The sequence below is a fragment of the Cryptomeria japonica genome, chromosome 6 (assembly GCF_030272615.1).
Source record: "Cryptomeria japonica chromosome 6, Sugi_1.0, whole genome shotgun sequence".
Classification (NCBI taxonomy): domain Eukaryota; kingdom Viridiplantae; phylum Streptophyta; class Pinopsida; order Cupressales; family Cupressaceae; genus Cryptomeria; species Cryptomeria japonica.
Window position 1 is genome coordinate 429,634,545 of NC_081410.1, and position 15,821 is coordinate 429,650,365.

Genomic DNA, 15,821 nt, shown 5'->3' on the forward strand with positions numbered 1-15,821 from the left:
GAGAGAAGTTTGAGGTATCAACCCTTGTCGTGCATTCTTCTCTGTGAGAGAAGTTTGAGGTTCCAACCCTTGTTCCACCCTCTGCAAGTAGGCTTGGTGGATCCACCCTCTGCAAGTAGGCATGGTGGAGATGCATTCTTCTCTGTGAGAGAAGTTTGAGGTATCAGTCCTTGTTATGCATTCTTCTTTGTGAGAGAAGTTTGAGGTATCAACCCTTGTTGTGCATTCTTCTCAGTGAGAGAAGTTTGAGGTTCTAGCCCTTGTTCCACCCTCTGCAAGTAGGTATGGTGGATGTCATGTGAGAGACTCCATGACTTAGCATTTGTGTGTATTCACCATTTGGGAGTAGCCATTGTGGTCAAACATCACGATGAGGTGATATGCTATCACGATGAGGTGATAAGCTTCTTTCATTCACATGAGTGTAGTCATTATGTTAGTCATCGACGAGGTGATGTGACTTGTAGAGATTAAGAAGGATTCCTCCCTGGCTAAGAGGGAGTGTCGATGATATAGCATCGATAGAAATCCTACAGGCCGACTCAACAAGATCAAATGTGTGAATGGCCTATTGGCCTTACACATTTGATGAATCTATCAACTTATATTAATCCTTTAATATCTTTATTAAGTCACATATGCATTATCAGGTTTAATGATTAAACATACATTATCGAGTTTGACTTATCAGATTTATTTCAAAGGGGCCGACTTTTGGTTAAAGTCCACCACCCCTCATTTGAAGGCATGCGATGCTTCATGAAGGTCGTGCCTCCTTGATGAGAGCCGACTCTTGGATATCTCCTTTCGACGGATATATATGGACGTGGTCTTCCCTCTATGGAATTGAGATTAGACAACAAGTTCGATCATAATCAGGCATATCGAATTCATGTACAAGCAGATCAATTGATGGTGAGAAATTTATGTAGCGTGCTTGGGGGTGACGATAAGAGCTTATCGTCTATGGTTGGGAAGGCAATAGATCTAATGTTTGCCCGTGGTTAACGAGCACTACCTTAAAATCAACAACATTTTCACCATTCACTCCATGTATACAAGAAGAGAAAGATTATATAAAAATTTATAGAGTTGAAGACATGAGAGAGTAAAAAATTAACTTCATTTTTTTTAAAATGGGAAGTTGGATTGATTTTATTCAATGTGATTGCATGCAAGAGCATTAATTTTGGAATATCCATAGAAAGGTAATGCTCCAATGACCATTGGCATCATAAAATTTTGTGCTCAAGACACTAACAAATTGCGCAAACATCCAAGCATTGCACTTTCATTTGATGAAAGTTGAAAAATAATAAAATTGCCAAAAATAGAAGATTTCGGTGCTAACAATTTGCAATTTGAATGTCTTATCTCAAATGCTAAAGAGGGGACACTACGCAATGTGGAATTGAAAGGGTATGCAATTTTTGACACTACAAACACCTACAAACACAATTGTGAAACATTCAAAGAGTACATTACACATAATGTTGCCACCAACCACCTCCAATTACTCTCCACACAATAAGACACATTGTATCTAGTTATTCAATATTGTTTATTATGATATCATTAAGAGATTACCAATCATACCATATTTACATTCAAAGAGAGAGAAAAAGTTAAGGAGCACCAAAATTGACAAAAAAATTAGCTGCTCTATTTTATTCCACATGATAATGAGAAATTTTGCAGGATGTTATTTTTTCTTTCCTTATCCATTTTTCTTACAGTATCAATTTAAGTTATCGCCTTTGATGATTGAAATGATAACTATTTGTGAATCTCCTATTCTCATCTTTATATCTCTCTCCTATGGAGGCTTGTATCCCTAACAAAAGAGTTGACCACTCCACAAAGTTATTTGTTTTATTAACCAAAGAGCCACCTAAAAGAAAAGCTTACCCCAACATTACCTAGATTGCTTTTTGCAACACCATTAAAGTTTATAAGTATACAATTTTGTTTTGCTTCTTGTAATCACTACTATAACCTTCTTAGAAGCTATCTTGTGACCCAGTTCACAAGTGGTATAATTTTTTTTTGGAGTTTTTTGTCCTTCTATGACAACTATCAATCCAAGAGTTAGTGCCCTTATAAATGATAAAATTATAAACCAAATTGAAATTATGATTGACACAAATAAACCCTTGAAGAATAAAACCAAAAAATGGTTTAACCACTTTGCAATTCACAAGTACCCACCTTGCACATAATGTTAGCTAATCATATCAAGCTAATATAAACAAATAATCAAATAGCTTAACTTCATCAAGTCTAAAAGGAAAGCTCATGATAGTGGAATCCAATTTTTATTATTGAAGACCTCTTGGATAATTGGAAAAATCCTCTAATCTTTTTAAAACTTCACTACCTAAACATGATTCCCTTCTACCCCTTTATTCGAATCAACACATCCCTATTTTATAATATAGCAAACACTCATTTTCTAAAAAGGAAACTTGATTCTTTCCACACAAAAATACCTAGATGGATTTGTAATGAAAGAGTTGACCATTCCACAAAGTTATTAGTTTTATTACCCAAAGAGCCACCTAATTTTTTTTCCCATTTTGTCTATTACCATAAAGCTTGCCCCAACATTACCTAGATTGCTTTTTGCAACACCATTAAAGTTAAGAAGGATACAATTTTGCTTTGCTTCTTTCGATCCTTTATATACATATTACATACATTGTTAAGCATTCCAAATCAAACTAATAATTGTTACGGTAAAAAGTGTCTTTATTTGCCTAGTTAGGATATCACCTTTACTAGTATAAACCTATTCACACATAAGCTTTAGTTTAATTAGGCATTTTAGTCTTTTGTCTCACTTAATCTAATTAAGACATGTGTACTCCCTTTCGGAGACACTTATTGCATCTTGGCTTGCCACTTGCATGAGCATATGACACTTTTCTCACAAGTGTTCCATTCTTGGAAGGGCAATAAGTAGTTGTTTCCTACATTCTTACCCGACTTGCTTGCCTATATATGCAATCTTAGTTTATACATTTTACTTAGCTCCATAATCATTCATTTGGCTTTGTTTGCTAATGGTTTGTGGTTTGGTATTTGCTTTTAGATTCTTGCTAGTCCCAACACGACATAGGTAGTTAATCACAAAATAGGTTCAAAGGACTAGAACAAACTATGCTATTACCTTCCTAGAAACTATCTCGTAATATAGTTCACATAAGTATAACGAGTCCCAAATTGACATAGGCAATTAACCACAAAATAGGTTCAAAGGACTAGAACAAACTACAATAACTACTATTACCTTCCTAGAAACTATCTCGTGGTAGAGTTCACATAAGTATAATGTTTTATGTGGAGTTTTTTTGTCCATTTATGACACATACAAATCCAAAAATTAGCACTCTCATAAAGGATAAAATTATAAACCAAATTGAAAATCTGAATTACATGAATAAACACCTTGAATAATCAAACCTAAAATGGTTTTACCATTTTGCAATTTGTAATTACCAACGTTGCATATAATATTAGCTAATCATTTAAGCTAATATAAACACATAATGAATCAATAATCTAAAAGGAAAAGTCATGACAGTGAAAGCAAATTCTTATTACTTAGAACCTCTTAGATGACTCGACAAATCCTCTAATCATAAATTACCACTGCCCCCTGCTAATTCTACAACTCTTAACAATTTGATCTCTTTTTATTTCTATTTAAAACTTCACTATACCTAAACATGATTCCCTTCTACCCCATTTGTAAAAAAATAGTACAACATCCCTCTTTTAAATTATAATAAACACTTTTTTTTTTCCAATATTTTTTTCCATAAAAATCTAACTCTTTCCATGGAAAGATGCCTAGATGGACAAGAATCCCTCATGTCCTCTTGACCAACTTTGAAAGGAAGGAGGAGAGCTCTCACCTCGAATACATCATCGACTTATTCTCCCAACAAAAATATTTTTGGCGCGGTTAAGCAGGTTTGCGAATATTTATGAAAAAAACTAAACTAGTCCCCCATGTGTACTTGTACATTTTGACTTTGGAGGCCATAATAAACCAAAAAGTTATTGTTGACCCTTACAACAACAGGACGACGTGGGCAATGGGGAGTTATTCGTTAGCTCAATGCTCAACACAACTTAATTACTGCTAATCTTGCACAAGGGAGTGGATAAGTAAAGAGAGTAATCATGGCTGCCACACGCAAACTCTCACGGGTTATAATACCTTTATACGCATGGGTAGATTATACGAATACAGAGACAAGTTATTGACATCGTAGATATAAGCTTCTTTTTCTTCCCGCCCCTCTCGCCTGAATTATCTGTACACACTTGCGCGCCTTCCACAGCTCACAAAACAACACCAAGAAAAAACCATTATGTTTTAATTTCGTCTCGCCGCTTGTCTCTCGTTTTGGCAATGCCGGGGATCCTTTAGATCTCTGGTCGACAGGTTTCGGCTTTAACGCTGTGGTTTTGAGTGGTATGAACAAGATAAGGCTGGGTTGTTTTCATGCGAGGGAAGAAGAGATCTGCGTGTTTTTGTTAGATGGAAAATATGAATACGGACTTGGATTCTCCGGATAGGAATATCAACACTCCCTCCTCTGCCGTCCAGGTACGAATGATGGTTTCTTGTGTTTCTCTGCACGCTCCCTCTGGTAATTCGAGTGCTTACTGTTGCAAGTTCGAGTCCCGCTCTGTCAAATCTTTAGAGTCCCGCTTGTCAAATCTTTATAGCGAGGGGAAATGCCTGGACATGGAGTTTGGACCCACATTGTGTTTTGTCTCATGGAGCTTGAGCTGGCCCTGTTCTTGTTCTGGACTTGCACATTTTTAAAGATTGTAGTTAAGATAGAGCGTGGATGGTTAAAAACCCCTGTTAAGTAAGATTCTTTTGATGCGCACGCTTGCTCAGAGCTCGTGTGTCTGTGTTTTAGCTTTGTTTGTTGACCGGGGCACTTTTCCTTGCAACATGTTTTTTTCTTGGACTGTGTTTTGGCTTTTAATGGAGTGGGTTGGATAACATTCTTGGTTTTTGTTTAGGAGGCCAGGTTTTGAATGAGATCAGGGAGTTGAATTGTTTGGTCTTGTGTTGCCGACGGCTTGGTTGGAGTCCATCCTACTGCGTGTGGGGGGTATGAAGCAGCCGGTATGCTGGGACTATAAAGTAATGTATATTTTGAGATCCAGAGAGTGGCTATTCAGAATACAGGATATATGCCCTCAGCAGTTTGGAATTTTGGTGGGTCGTTTAAAGGTAAATCCACATTCCATCAAATCTTTAACACGAAGAGGGACAATAGCTTGGTGGCGGGCTGCCCTGAAGCGTGCTTACGTTCTGAGCCCTCGCTGGTCCATCCGACTTTTTACACTACTGCCATATCGTTGAGGGTGCTGATCATGACCTGGGTACCTCTTTGGTTTATCACATCTTAAGGAGATTGTGCTGTTGATAATTCTATAGTAGGTCTCATGATCGAGGTTGTGGATCTTTGTTACTATATCACATGGATTGTGCTGCCATGTGATCAATGCTGATAATATGGATTATGGCCCTGGTGGTTCTTTAGGATGATACGTGATTGCTAGTATGAATCATCGTCCTGGTAGTTAGTACATCATGTGATTGATGTATGGAGCGTGGCCATGGTGGTTATTAATTAGGTCACATGATTGAGTGTTTGGATCATGACTATGGTGGTTCTTTGCTACGTCATGTGGTTTAGGTTTTGGATTATGGTTGGGACAGTTCTTTACCATTTACCTGTAGTTTACCATGTTTCATTCCTTCTTGACTGCATGGCACATCATAATTTTTGTCCTTGAAGTTGAACGTAGGACTTTTTTGTATGACCAAGGGTATGGATCATGGTTTAGGGAGTTCTTTCCCACAGACTATTCCATATACATTACCTTCAAATTGCATTCTCCTTCTATTTCAGAAGTTGGAATCAGGATTGCTTATATGATCAAGGATATTCATCATGGGCTGCGAAGTTTTAATTATGTAGGGTTTTATTTCATTAATAGTGTCTTAGGACTCGATGTAAGTTAGATTTTAGAAGTTGGACTGAGGGTGGTTGTTATATGTTGAGGGCATGGATTATGGGTAGTTCTGTACTATATAAGAGTGTTAAGTGGGAACATTAGGCTAAGGATTGTGAAGCTCGTATCTGGTATTCTAATCCTATGCCCTATTGCCACAGAGGGCATTCAATTAAGCAGATGGTGGGGTTGAGGTTTTTTTGAATAGGATAAATGAGTTCTTGTTGTTTGGCCTTGTGCATTGTTGCCACTTGAGCTTGGATTCGTAAGTGTTGTATGGTTCATCCTCTTATTCTTGCAAGGTGTTTTTCTAGCTATAACTTGCAGTGCCTACAAATTTACCTTACATTTGAAATCTTGCAATCATTGTGTAATTTGCATCTCTTTTTTGCTGGGATAAAACTGTCCTTCGGCTCCGGTCTTTGAAGTCTTGTTGCTTCAGGATTGAATTGGTGATTTTGGTGTGTTTGAGACAACAGCTTTTGTGGATACAATATAATATCATTTGAGTTTATTGAATTATTGAATTATTGAATATTCTATTTTGGTCCTCCAGAGATGGAATTAATGACCAAAAATTAAATGGGGCTCATGTTCTTGGGGTTTAGTGATGTTATATAGTATGGCTTTTCTTCACTGGTTAAAGGTCATGATCCAAGTTCTTGGGGTTTAGTGATGTTATATAGTATGGCTTTTCTTCACTGGTTAAAGGTCATGATCCAAAGTATCTGCATTATTTAGCAGTCCCAGGATTATTAAAGCTGTATAATTTTGTAGAAACTGAAATAATGATTAATGTTTTTTTGTATGGTAAAGAAGAGTATGTCAATTTGACATTTTCTTCTTGGGGTGGGTCAGTAAAACTGGCATGGCTTTAAGCAAAATGAACGAATAATCTGTTCGACAAACAAACTTACTGACTCCTTTTCCCCTTGGTTTTCTACTCTATGCAAATTGAGTGATCCTTAATCCTTGTATTTCACACGGCGCTTTTGAATGTGGTGTCATTAGATGTCATCATTAGGAAGGTATGTTGTGGAATTTTAAAGAAGCACGGTTTCTGTCAAGCTCTCTTTTTTTCTTTAATTTCATAATTTTTTCAATCTTCTTTTCAAAGATTATTTGGCAGTTTGTTGGTATTTGTAATGATTGCTGTTGAAGAGAACCAGTGTGTAACAGATTTTTCCTGTCTAGCAGTTAAATGTTTAATTGTTTTTTGGTTTTTTTTTTTCACTAGTGTTGCTAGAGATATTAAATAATTTTGCTTTTCTTTTGCAGGGCTCACCATTCTTCACTTACTTGTCTAACCTTTCACCTATTAAGCCGATTAAATCAGCACATGTGGCACAGACATTTTCTGAACTTCATTTCCCTCCTCCACCAGCCGTCTTCACCTCTCCACGCGTTTCTTCCCAGAAGGAGTTAAATTTCTTGAGAAGGTAATGTGTGCAGGTCAATTTTACAGCTAGCACTACCAAGCATGATAGGTCAAATATGGTTAGTTCTGAGGAAGGTTATTTCTGAAATTCCATCTATAAAATTATAAATATTACTATGAAAAACGTTTCAATCCTTAATCTCATATTAGACGTTATTTATGCTATGTTTGTTGTTCAACTACAGGGCTTCCCCCAAAGACACAGGAGAAGAAAACAAAACATTTAACACATCTTGTGTGAAAGTTAAAGACTTTGCTGTGCCTGTGTCTGATTGTGATGTGCCAAATTTCCTCAGTCCTGTTGCACGTCAGGTTACAAATCTCGATTCAGTTTCGTCAGACAAAATAAAACGTGATGACAAGAGCATGGCCACGTTTCCTGGCTGTAGTCCATCAAAGATTGTGGAACAGTTCTTGGCTGATCCACCAGAAGAAGGACACTATACAGTAGATTCGTCTAAGCATTATTCAAAGCCGCAATCTCCTGGATTGGTTGAAGCTTTGTTCATGGGTTCAGATAAGCTGGAAGATACCATTACAGGTCGATGTGAGGAGATGAAAGAGATGGAAGTCATTTCACAGTCAAAATCATCTGAGGAATTTTTGGACGCTAATCAAAGGGATCCCAAAGCTGAGGTATCACAAAGAAATGAGGAAGATTTATCTTCAAATTTGGAGCAGAGTTTGAAAATGTCAGATATTAGAGATCTACAGCATATTGATCAAAACAGCAATGGAGAAATTCCAAATGTCTGGTCACATGTGGATGCAAATCATTCGAATGCACTAATGTTTACAAATGATTGTGAAGATTCAGGAGAAGGTGTTAACCATGATGAAAATATGGTGGACCAAACAGCAAGTGCTTTTGCATTCCTTCTATCAAAAGAATCAAACGGCTCGATTGAAGGGTGGCAGAAGGCATCATCTACAGATCCTTCAAATGTTTTGTTTCAAAAGGATTTGAAGGACCAAGCAAATTGTTCTAACCAGGTTGGTGGACATGGGGACTATGACGGTACCCCACAACCTCCCCATAACTCTTTCCAAGATGTAAACTCAGGCAGCAATCTCAATGTGAAGACCGACACTGAACTAAACCGACCAATGGAACACACATCCTGTATATACAAGGTAGAAGTTTCTGATCTTCTTGTTTAATAATTTTGAGAATATTGTTGATGGCTATAAATAAACATTGCATTACCCTTTATCTTATTGTCTTGATTTTCATCTGTTGCTTTGGTGTCTATTAAAATTTCCTTTTGCTCTCTTATCAGAATCATTATGCATTGGCTATCACCAAGTATGGGCAATTATCCATGTTTTTATTTTACCTCTCACTAATATGAGTCTCCTTTTGTAGACTCCGGTCATAAGATGTCAACTTCAGGGTAGGAAACATGTTTTATATCAGAAAGGTTGAACAGGAGTATGGCATTTGTCTACCTCTGTTTGGCAATGCTAGCTTGAGTTTAATTAGTTTTTATAGAGTGCGGTCCACCGAGAAGCCTACTTAGTATTGAAGAGAGCATTCTTATATTGTGTTATCTTTGCCTAGATTTCAGTGGGCCGTTTAAGTTTCTTAGCTTTACTGCATCTTGTATTTTCCATCTTGTTTTGCCAATGTTTTGATTTCTTGTGAATTTTCACTTTTCTGTTACAAAAATAGTTTACAAGGAATGTTGTCTACAAAAAAACTTGAATATCATAAAAAATTCTTATCCAAGATGGGAATGCTTTTTATTCAAAGACAAGTTATGAGAAAAAAAGAACAAAAAAGAATTTGAAACAAATTGGGTAACAAACAGGTATATAAATTCACTATAGTTGGAGGTTTTTGTTGTGAACTCGAGTTTGAGGACTGTCATACCAGCAAACGCAGGGGAATTAATCTGAGAGTTCATGTAGGTTGTTTTAGAGCCAGACTAGTCGTGTTTGATAAACCTAAGGGCCGAGATCTCTTTGAATTGTCATTTTGAAGTACTGTTAAGTGAGATTGTGCCGAGTTGTGGGATTTTTAACCAGAAGTGGGTTTTTCTGGGACACATGCATCTTCATTCTTGATTTGTTCCATTTCTTGTTCATGCTAGCTGAGTTCAGTAGTTGGTGAGATATTTGAGGAATATCTTTACTAGTTTACAGATCACATGATTTTTGTAAATCTCACCTAAATGTTAGGTATATAATGGTGAGGTATATGACTTGCATCCTTACCTTTTATAAAAGTGGCCTTACTCAAAACACTATTCTGGCTCCGGCATTTAATAAACACCTGTACTGTATAAATTTATTTGAGTATGGATGTATCTATATGAAAAAATGGTGTTCAAGATGTAGACTTCTTTCTTTCAAGATTTGACGGTCTATTTTCTTGCATGAATTTTCAGTTCTGAACATCTAGAAATATATTTATATCCACGACAGTTATATTTTAAGGTATGCTCTTTGTCTTAGATTACTGGGCATTTGCTTGAAAAGAATCAACAAATGCACTGTTGCTAAAACCGAAGGGTACTCTAAATAATTCCTCTTTGTGGAGTTCTGATTGCTTCCAACTTAAAAATGCTTGTTACACTTGTGTATCCAGTGGCAAGTAAGAAATGTTGATGCTTCTTAAATGGATTTATTTAGCCATGAAATGCTTGTGCATGTTACATACAAAATTCCAAGGCTCAAAACTCTGATTAATCTTTTTAATTCACGTACAGAATGTCAATCAACCACAACGAGGCATGCGTAGGCGCTGCTTAGACTTTGAAGCATCAGAAGCTCGTAGGAGAAACTTGGCTAATGGCTCATGGAATGCAACAAACTTATTGCCTAAACCAGGAGCGTTGGTAACCACAGATAATGATTCTGGAAAGAACACTTCACCATCAATGTCATGTGAGGGAACTGCGATTTCTGATGGCAAGCAACTTGTAGTATATAAGAGAGACGCAGGCACAGATAATGGGAGAAATTCCAAATCTTTATCTGTTGGACAGTTGTCATCTTGCTCTTATAAAACTTCTGAGCATAACTCAGACAAGTCTGACAGCTCTGTTCGAAATAATGGGCATTCTTCTATGTCAGTGGGTATGCCAACTGGGATTGGTCTGCATTTGAATAGCCTTGCCTCTTCAATGTCATTAAATTGTGGAGTGGGCCTGCTAACAACTTCAAAGGGAGCTGCTGGCATGCAGGGAATGCTAACTTCGTCTGGAGTGAAGGAGGGTCCAGGTGACAGTCGAGCAAGTTCTCTAATTCCTGTAAGCTCAGGTGGAAATATTTCGTTATCAACAAATACAAGCATGTCTCCTGGAATGCTCGTGTCAGTTGTGGAAAAGACTAGAATTGATCAACAGGAGGTGCAGTCTTCTGGAAACACGCAGATTGGAGTCACAAAATCCACTACATGTTTCCGATCCCTAACAGTTGGCATAAAGCCATTGCAATGTAGGCAACCTTTTAAAACTGAAGATATAAACCCAAGTCCACTTGACAAGAAGAGGCCAGTGCTACAAGATATTTCTCGACAACCTGGATTTGCCATAGGGGAAGAGTATAATCAGAGCAGTCCCAAAAAGAAAAGGTAATTGGAGGATTTCATCAACTTTACAGAGATTTGCCTTAATTTGTAATGCTTTATTGTCTAGATAATCTTGAAGTCACTTTTGCATTCTTTACTTCAGTTTTAACTTTTTCTTGAATGCCCAGAAGAAAGTCTGCTACAACTGGGGATAAAGAAGGCTGCAAACGTTGCAATTGTAAAAAGTCAAAATGCCTTAAATTGTAAGTCTTTGTGCACTAGAGTGGGTTTATTATTTGGTTCCTATGTTTTTTTCATTTTGTCTTGGAACTTTGAACGTTGGTATGAAGGTCTATGGGTTAGCACTTAAGAAAAGCAAATTGCAATTTAGAACATTCTATGTACCACTTAAATGCAGCAGATAAGAAAAAATAATTAAATGTGTATTTTTTGGATTTTTGCTTTTCAATTCCGGTATTTGCATGGCTAGATTTATATTGTAAGTTTAAATGAAATTCTAACTTCTACTGTTGCAGGTATTGTGAGTGTTTTGCAGCTGGGGTATACTGTGTTGAGTCCTGCACATGTCAAGAGTGCTTTAACAAACCTGAGTATACAGATATGGTTGTTGGCACGCGGCAGCAGATAGAATCACGTAATCCGCTTGCTTTTGCTCCTAAAATTGTTCATGGCGCTGATTCTCCACCAACTGATGGGGTGAGCAATACTTAACGTTTTCCTTTGTTCTGATGTTTTCTCTTTACAGTATAACTCAACTATATATGAGTTCTTATCTTATTCGCTACCTTACTTCAGCAGAAAGAGTGCACCGAGACTCCAGCATCGGCAAGGCACAAAAGAGGCTGCAATTGTAAGAAATCAATGTGTCTGAAGAAATACTGTGAATGCTATCAGGTAGGTATCTTCAATTAATTGCTTAATTTAAGGGTAAAGGCTGGAGAGTAGTTTATGTGTATTCTAAATGCTGTTCGTATCTTTTGTTTTAGGCAGGGGTTGGCTGCTCAGATGGCTGCAGATGTGAAGGTTGTAAAAATACGTTTGGCAAGAAAGAAGGTATCTGGTGATTTTTTTTCAAATATCGAATTCATTATATTATCTCAATCTATACATGAACGATAATTCAAATATCGAATGCATTATATTATCTCAATCTATACATGAACGATAAATTTCATTTGCAACTTCTACAGGAGGATCAGATGACACAGAAGACAAAGAATCTCAGGATGAGGTATGGGAGAAGGCTACATCAGAAGAAAAGCTTGAGTTGGTTGATGGAAATGATATTCTGGAGTCAGAGCAACAACACTTGAAGGAGCTTTCGCCTCTAACACCATCCTTCCAATATGTTGGGTATGCATCTTCGAATGTAACTTGCTCTTCAAATATTTTGAAAAAATTACTCCATTTTTGGGATTTCTTGTTTATTATCTCCAATTTACTGTGACGGGATGGATTTGGAATGCTATACCAATTTCTGTTAGCTGTACCAAAGTTGGTTGTTGAGTGAGGCCGAATTAGAAAATAAATTAGTATAGTGGTTGCCACTGGTGCCAATTATTTGCAATATAACCCTTAACCAAATTATATTGAAGCAAAACACTTGGGTGGTTTAAATGTAGAGCAATATTACTTCTCCGAAGCCTAAGAATGAAAAATGTCCACCCGATGTCATTATTTCAAATCAAGCTTGGCAGCAGGAGTAGAGGGGGCTAGTTGGTATGCTATGTTTGACTGCTATTCATAACACATTGGTAAACACACTGACAAAACAATCTCTAGATGATGTTTTAGGCAGCATTACTGTGGTCAACCAAATATGTATACAGATTAACTTTGTTATAACTATTTTCTACACTGATGGACATGGAGTCCTCCGAAGGAAGAAAGGTCAGAGAATTTTTTGCCTAATCGATTTAAGCAAATTAATAATAGAACAATGAAAATTGACATGGATGATTATATAATCCTTCCACAATGTTGAGTGTATGAATGTACCTTGGTGCTCTGATCAAAACGTAGGCAGGATTGGGCTAATTATCTGTCAATTCAGAGTTGGTGTTATTTTGATCACACCAGAGGACTTTTTAATGTGATTCTTGAACCACTTTCAAAAAGGAAGGAAACCAGGAATCTTTGTCGTAATCAGTTTAAATATTTTGTAAAATATAATTTACAAGGATTGGATTTGAGAGGGAAATTATCTAGGAGCCTGATAGAACTTATTAACCGTCACATTGACAAAAGAGGAAGGATTCAGCAAACCAAAACAGAGTTGCAAATGCAGTATTCAACCAAATACTTCTATAAAATGCTGGACTTTAATGCCAATAATAATATGATATTACATTTTAATAGTTAGATAAAATGGTTGACCTGTAAAACGATAAAATGGACACAAAGGAGAGCCCTCAGAAATCATGGATGTATTAGCAGTTTTAGGATGTTTTGTTTGACTACTTGAACCTTCTTTTAAACGCTCAGAATTTTTTTACTGTAACTGATTAAGCTTGGTTTTACTGCAATCTAGTAGCCCCTAAGCTAGTTTAATCTATTTTTGTCATGAGTTTTAAGAAATTTTCATGCAAATATTTCTTGATGTGTTCAGTCAGGGAAGATCAACGAACAAATTGAAACCTTTTGGAAAGCGGCGATTTACTCCAGAAGATTTAGAGTCTCCATCATTATCTCTGTCTTCTGCAAAGCCACCAAGGTCTCCAGCAAAGATTCTAAGGTCTACAAAAGGAAATGACACTGCTATATTTAATCATCAGGCGGGATCAAAAACCTTAGCTTCACCAATCTTCACTCGAAAGATGGAAAACTCAGGGCAGTTTTCATCTAAATGGGATGGTCTTGCTGATATTTGCACACTCACTCCAGCACTTCAGCCACCTTTGAGACCTGCATCAGCCTCTGTAAACAATGTAGATGGGACTGAAGTCTCTCCTTTTAGTGGGCAGCACAACGAAATTTCAAGTTTGAACAGTCGTCCATTTGCTAGCAGACGTTCTTGTCCTGGAGGTTCATCCGCTGTTTTTGGTCACGCAGTTTCACAATCTCCAGTTTGTACCTCAGATAGTATCCACTGGCAGACTCCTGTAAGTGCACAGACAACCCCTGTGACACCCACACTTTATAATTCAGTTTGCAATGTTGGGAAAAAACTAGCAGATGGATCAGATATTGACATGCGCTCACAAGATGTATCTGGTTCTGCTGAAGATGACACTCCAGACATCCTGAAAAATGATTGTTCACCCATGAGGGGTTTGAAGGCAAGCTCGCCTAATCAAAAGAGGGTGTCTCCTCCACATAATTATTGTCACAAAGAGATGTCAAAGAGGGCACCAATATCATCTCCACGCCTTAAGAGTGGTAGGAAGTTTATCCTGCAATCAGTGCCTTCATTTCCTCCTCTTACTCCAGATGATGTGCAGGCGAAGGACTGATTGTGGATAACTAAAGGTCTGATGCTGTTCAATCTTCCAAGTTTATTAAAAATAACAGACATCTGAGAAGATACATCCTACTCTGCCCTCAAGCGATGTGACCTAGCCTTCATGCATGCCATTCCAAATTCATCATTATGGTGACTGCTTAGAAATTAGCTGATCAGGGATCAATGCTTATTTGGGCTCTGTTTTATTTAGCCTAAATAGCTTGTGCAATGACATAATGAGCAGTCTTTTACACGGCATGTCTCAATTGTAGACTGCTGCTGCTGAAGCATGTCTCAATTGCGGATTGTTGCTGCTGAATTATTCTGGAATTCACTAACATGTTCTTGCTCTTATAAAGTCGAAAGTTTGCAAGGTGATGTTACTTTTAGTTTTCAAGAATTTGTTAGTGGCTGGCACTGAATTCTTTTCCTGTTCAGTGTGTTATTCATGTCGTAAGATTTACATGATCTACTCATTCTGAAGTTTTATGGAGCAATTAACACTAAATCTCCTTTGTGGAATTTTCTGATTGGTCAGAAGCCTGGCCTGCAACTTGTTATATTTATTGTATTTTTCCCATCAGAGGGTGTGTACTAATTAATATATGTTAGATGCCTTAGTGATACTTGAGGCATTCAATACTGAAGTTTCTTTTTCAGGTTGTTTGTATATATATTGTTTCGTAAGACTTTGATTTTGATGTTTGCTATTATTTTGAATGCATCACTTCTAAAAATCACTCTAATTTGTTTTTCTGGTTTTAATACCCTGAGATGCCTTTTTTTTCCAAAATCAACCAAAACCTCCATTGTGTTCAATTGCATGAATAATCACAAACAATTTGTAGGCGCATTTCATTAGAATCCTTTTAAAATGTTTTAGGTTCTTCAAAATTTTGGAGAATGTTGTTAGCATTGAACTCAGTGAATATTACTTATATTTGTACCAAATTTTGTAGGCAGCTACAATTGTGTTTTTGTCTACACCTGCTTGAAATCGATGTCATTCTGGGTAAAAAAGTCTCTTTAGAACTGCGCATTAGAGCATTGCCTGCATACATAAGTTGACTCTACGTAGTTTGCAAGATCTTCTAGTTAGCAAAGATAAATGATTTTTCATTTTTAGTTGTGAGATCATTAGGTCCTGTTTTCTACCATTCAATATACTTACATCCAATGTTTTTGATTTTTTGTGGGCTGTGCATTTAATACCTTTGTTTCCAGGATCAAATTACTCTTCCTGTTAATGTATAGTGAGCAACTTCTTCATCTTATTGGAGTGTATTACCAATTAGTAAGTAAAATCTATAAATATAAATGGTTGACAATTTATATTGAAGGAAAGCTATTTTTCAATG

At 36.9% G+C, this 15,821-nt stretch overlaps 1 protein-coding gene across 3 annotated transcripts; it reads left to right on the plus strand.

Annotated features, from left to right (window-relative positions):
- The first annotated feature begins 4,252 nt into the window (after positions 1-4,252).
- On the plus strand, positions 4,253-15,122 carry LOC131044154 (uncharacterized). Of its 3 annotated transcripts, none has more exons than XM_057977424.2 (10): positions 4,253-4,618; positions 7,327-7,487; positions 7,672-8,620; positions 10,198-11,063; positions 11,189-11,263; positions 11,537-11,717; positions 11,820-11,915; positions 12,008-12,074; positions 12,212-12,374; positions 13,630-15,122. In XM_057977424.2, the coding sequence occupies exons 1-10, from the start codon at positions 4,550-4,552 to the stop codon at positions 14,471-14,473; spliced, it is 3,471 nt and encodes a 1,156-aa protein (XP_057833407.2). In that variant the 5' UTR covers positions 4,253-4,549; the 3' UTR covers positions 14,474-15,122. The 3 variants fall into 3 exon arrangements, with proteins under 3 accessions (XP_057833407.2, XP_057833405.2, XP_057833406.2); XM_057977422.2 differs by having other exon boundaries at positions 4,254-4,618; positions 11,817-11,915; XM_057977423.2 differs by having other exon boundaries at positions 4,255-4,618; positions 11,192-11,263; positions 11,817-11,915.
- The last annotated feature ends 699 nt before the right edge of the window (positions 15,123-15,821 follow it).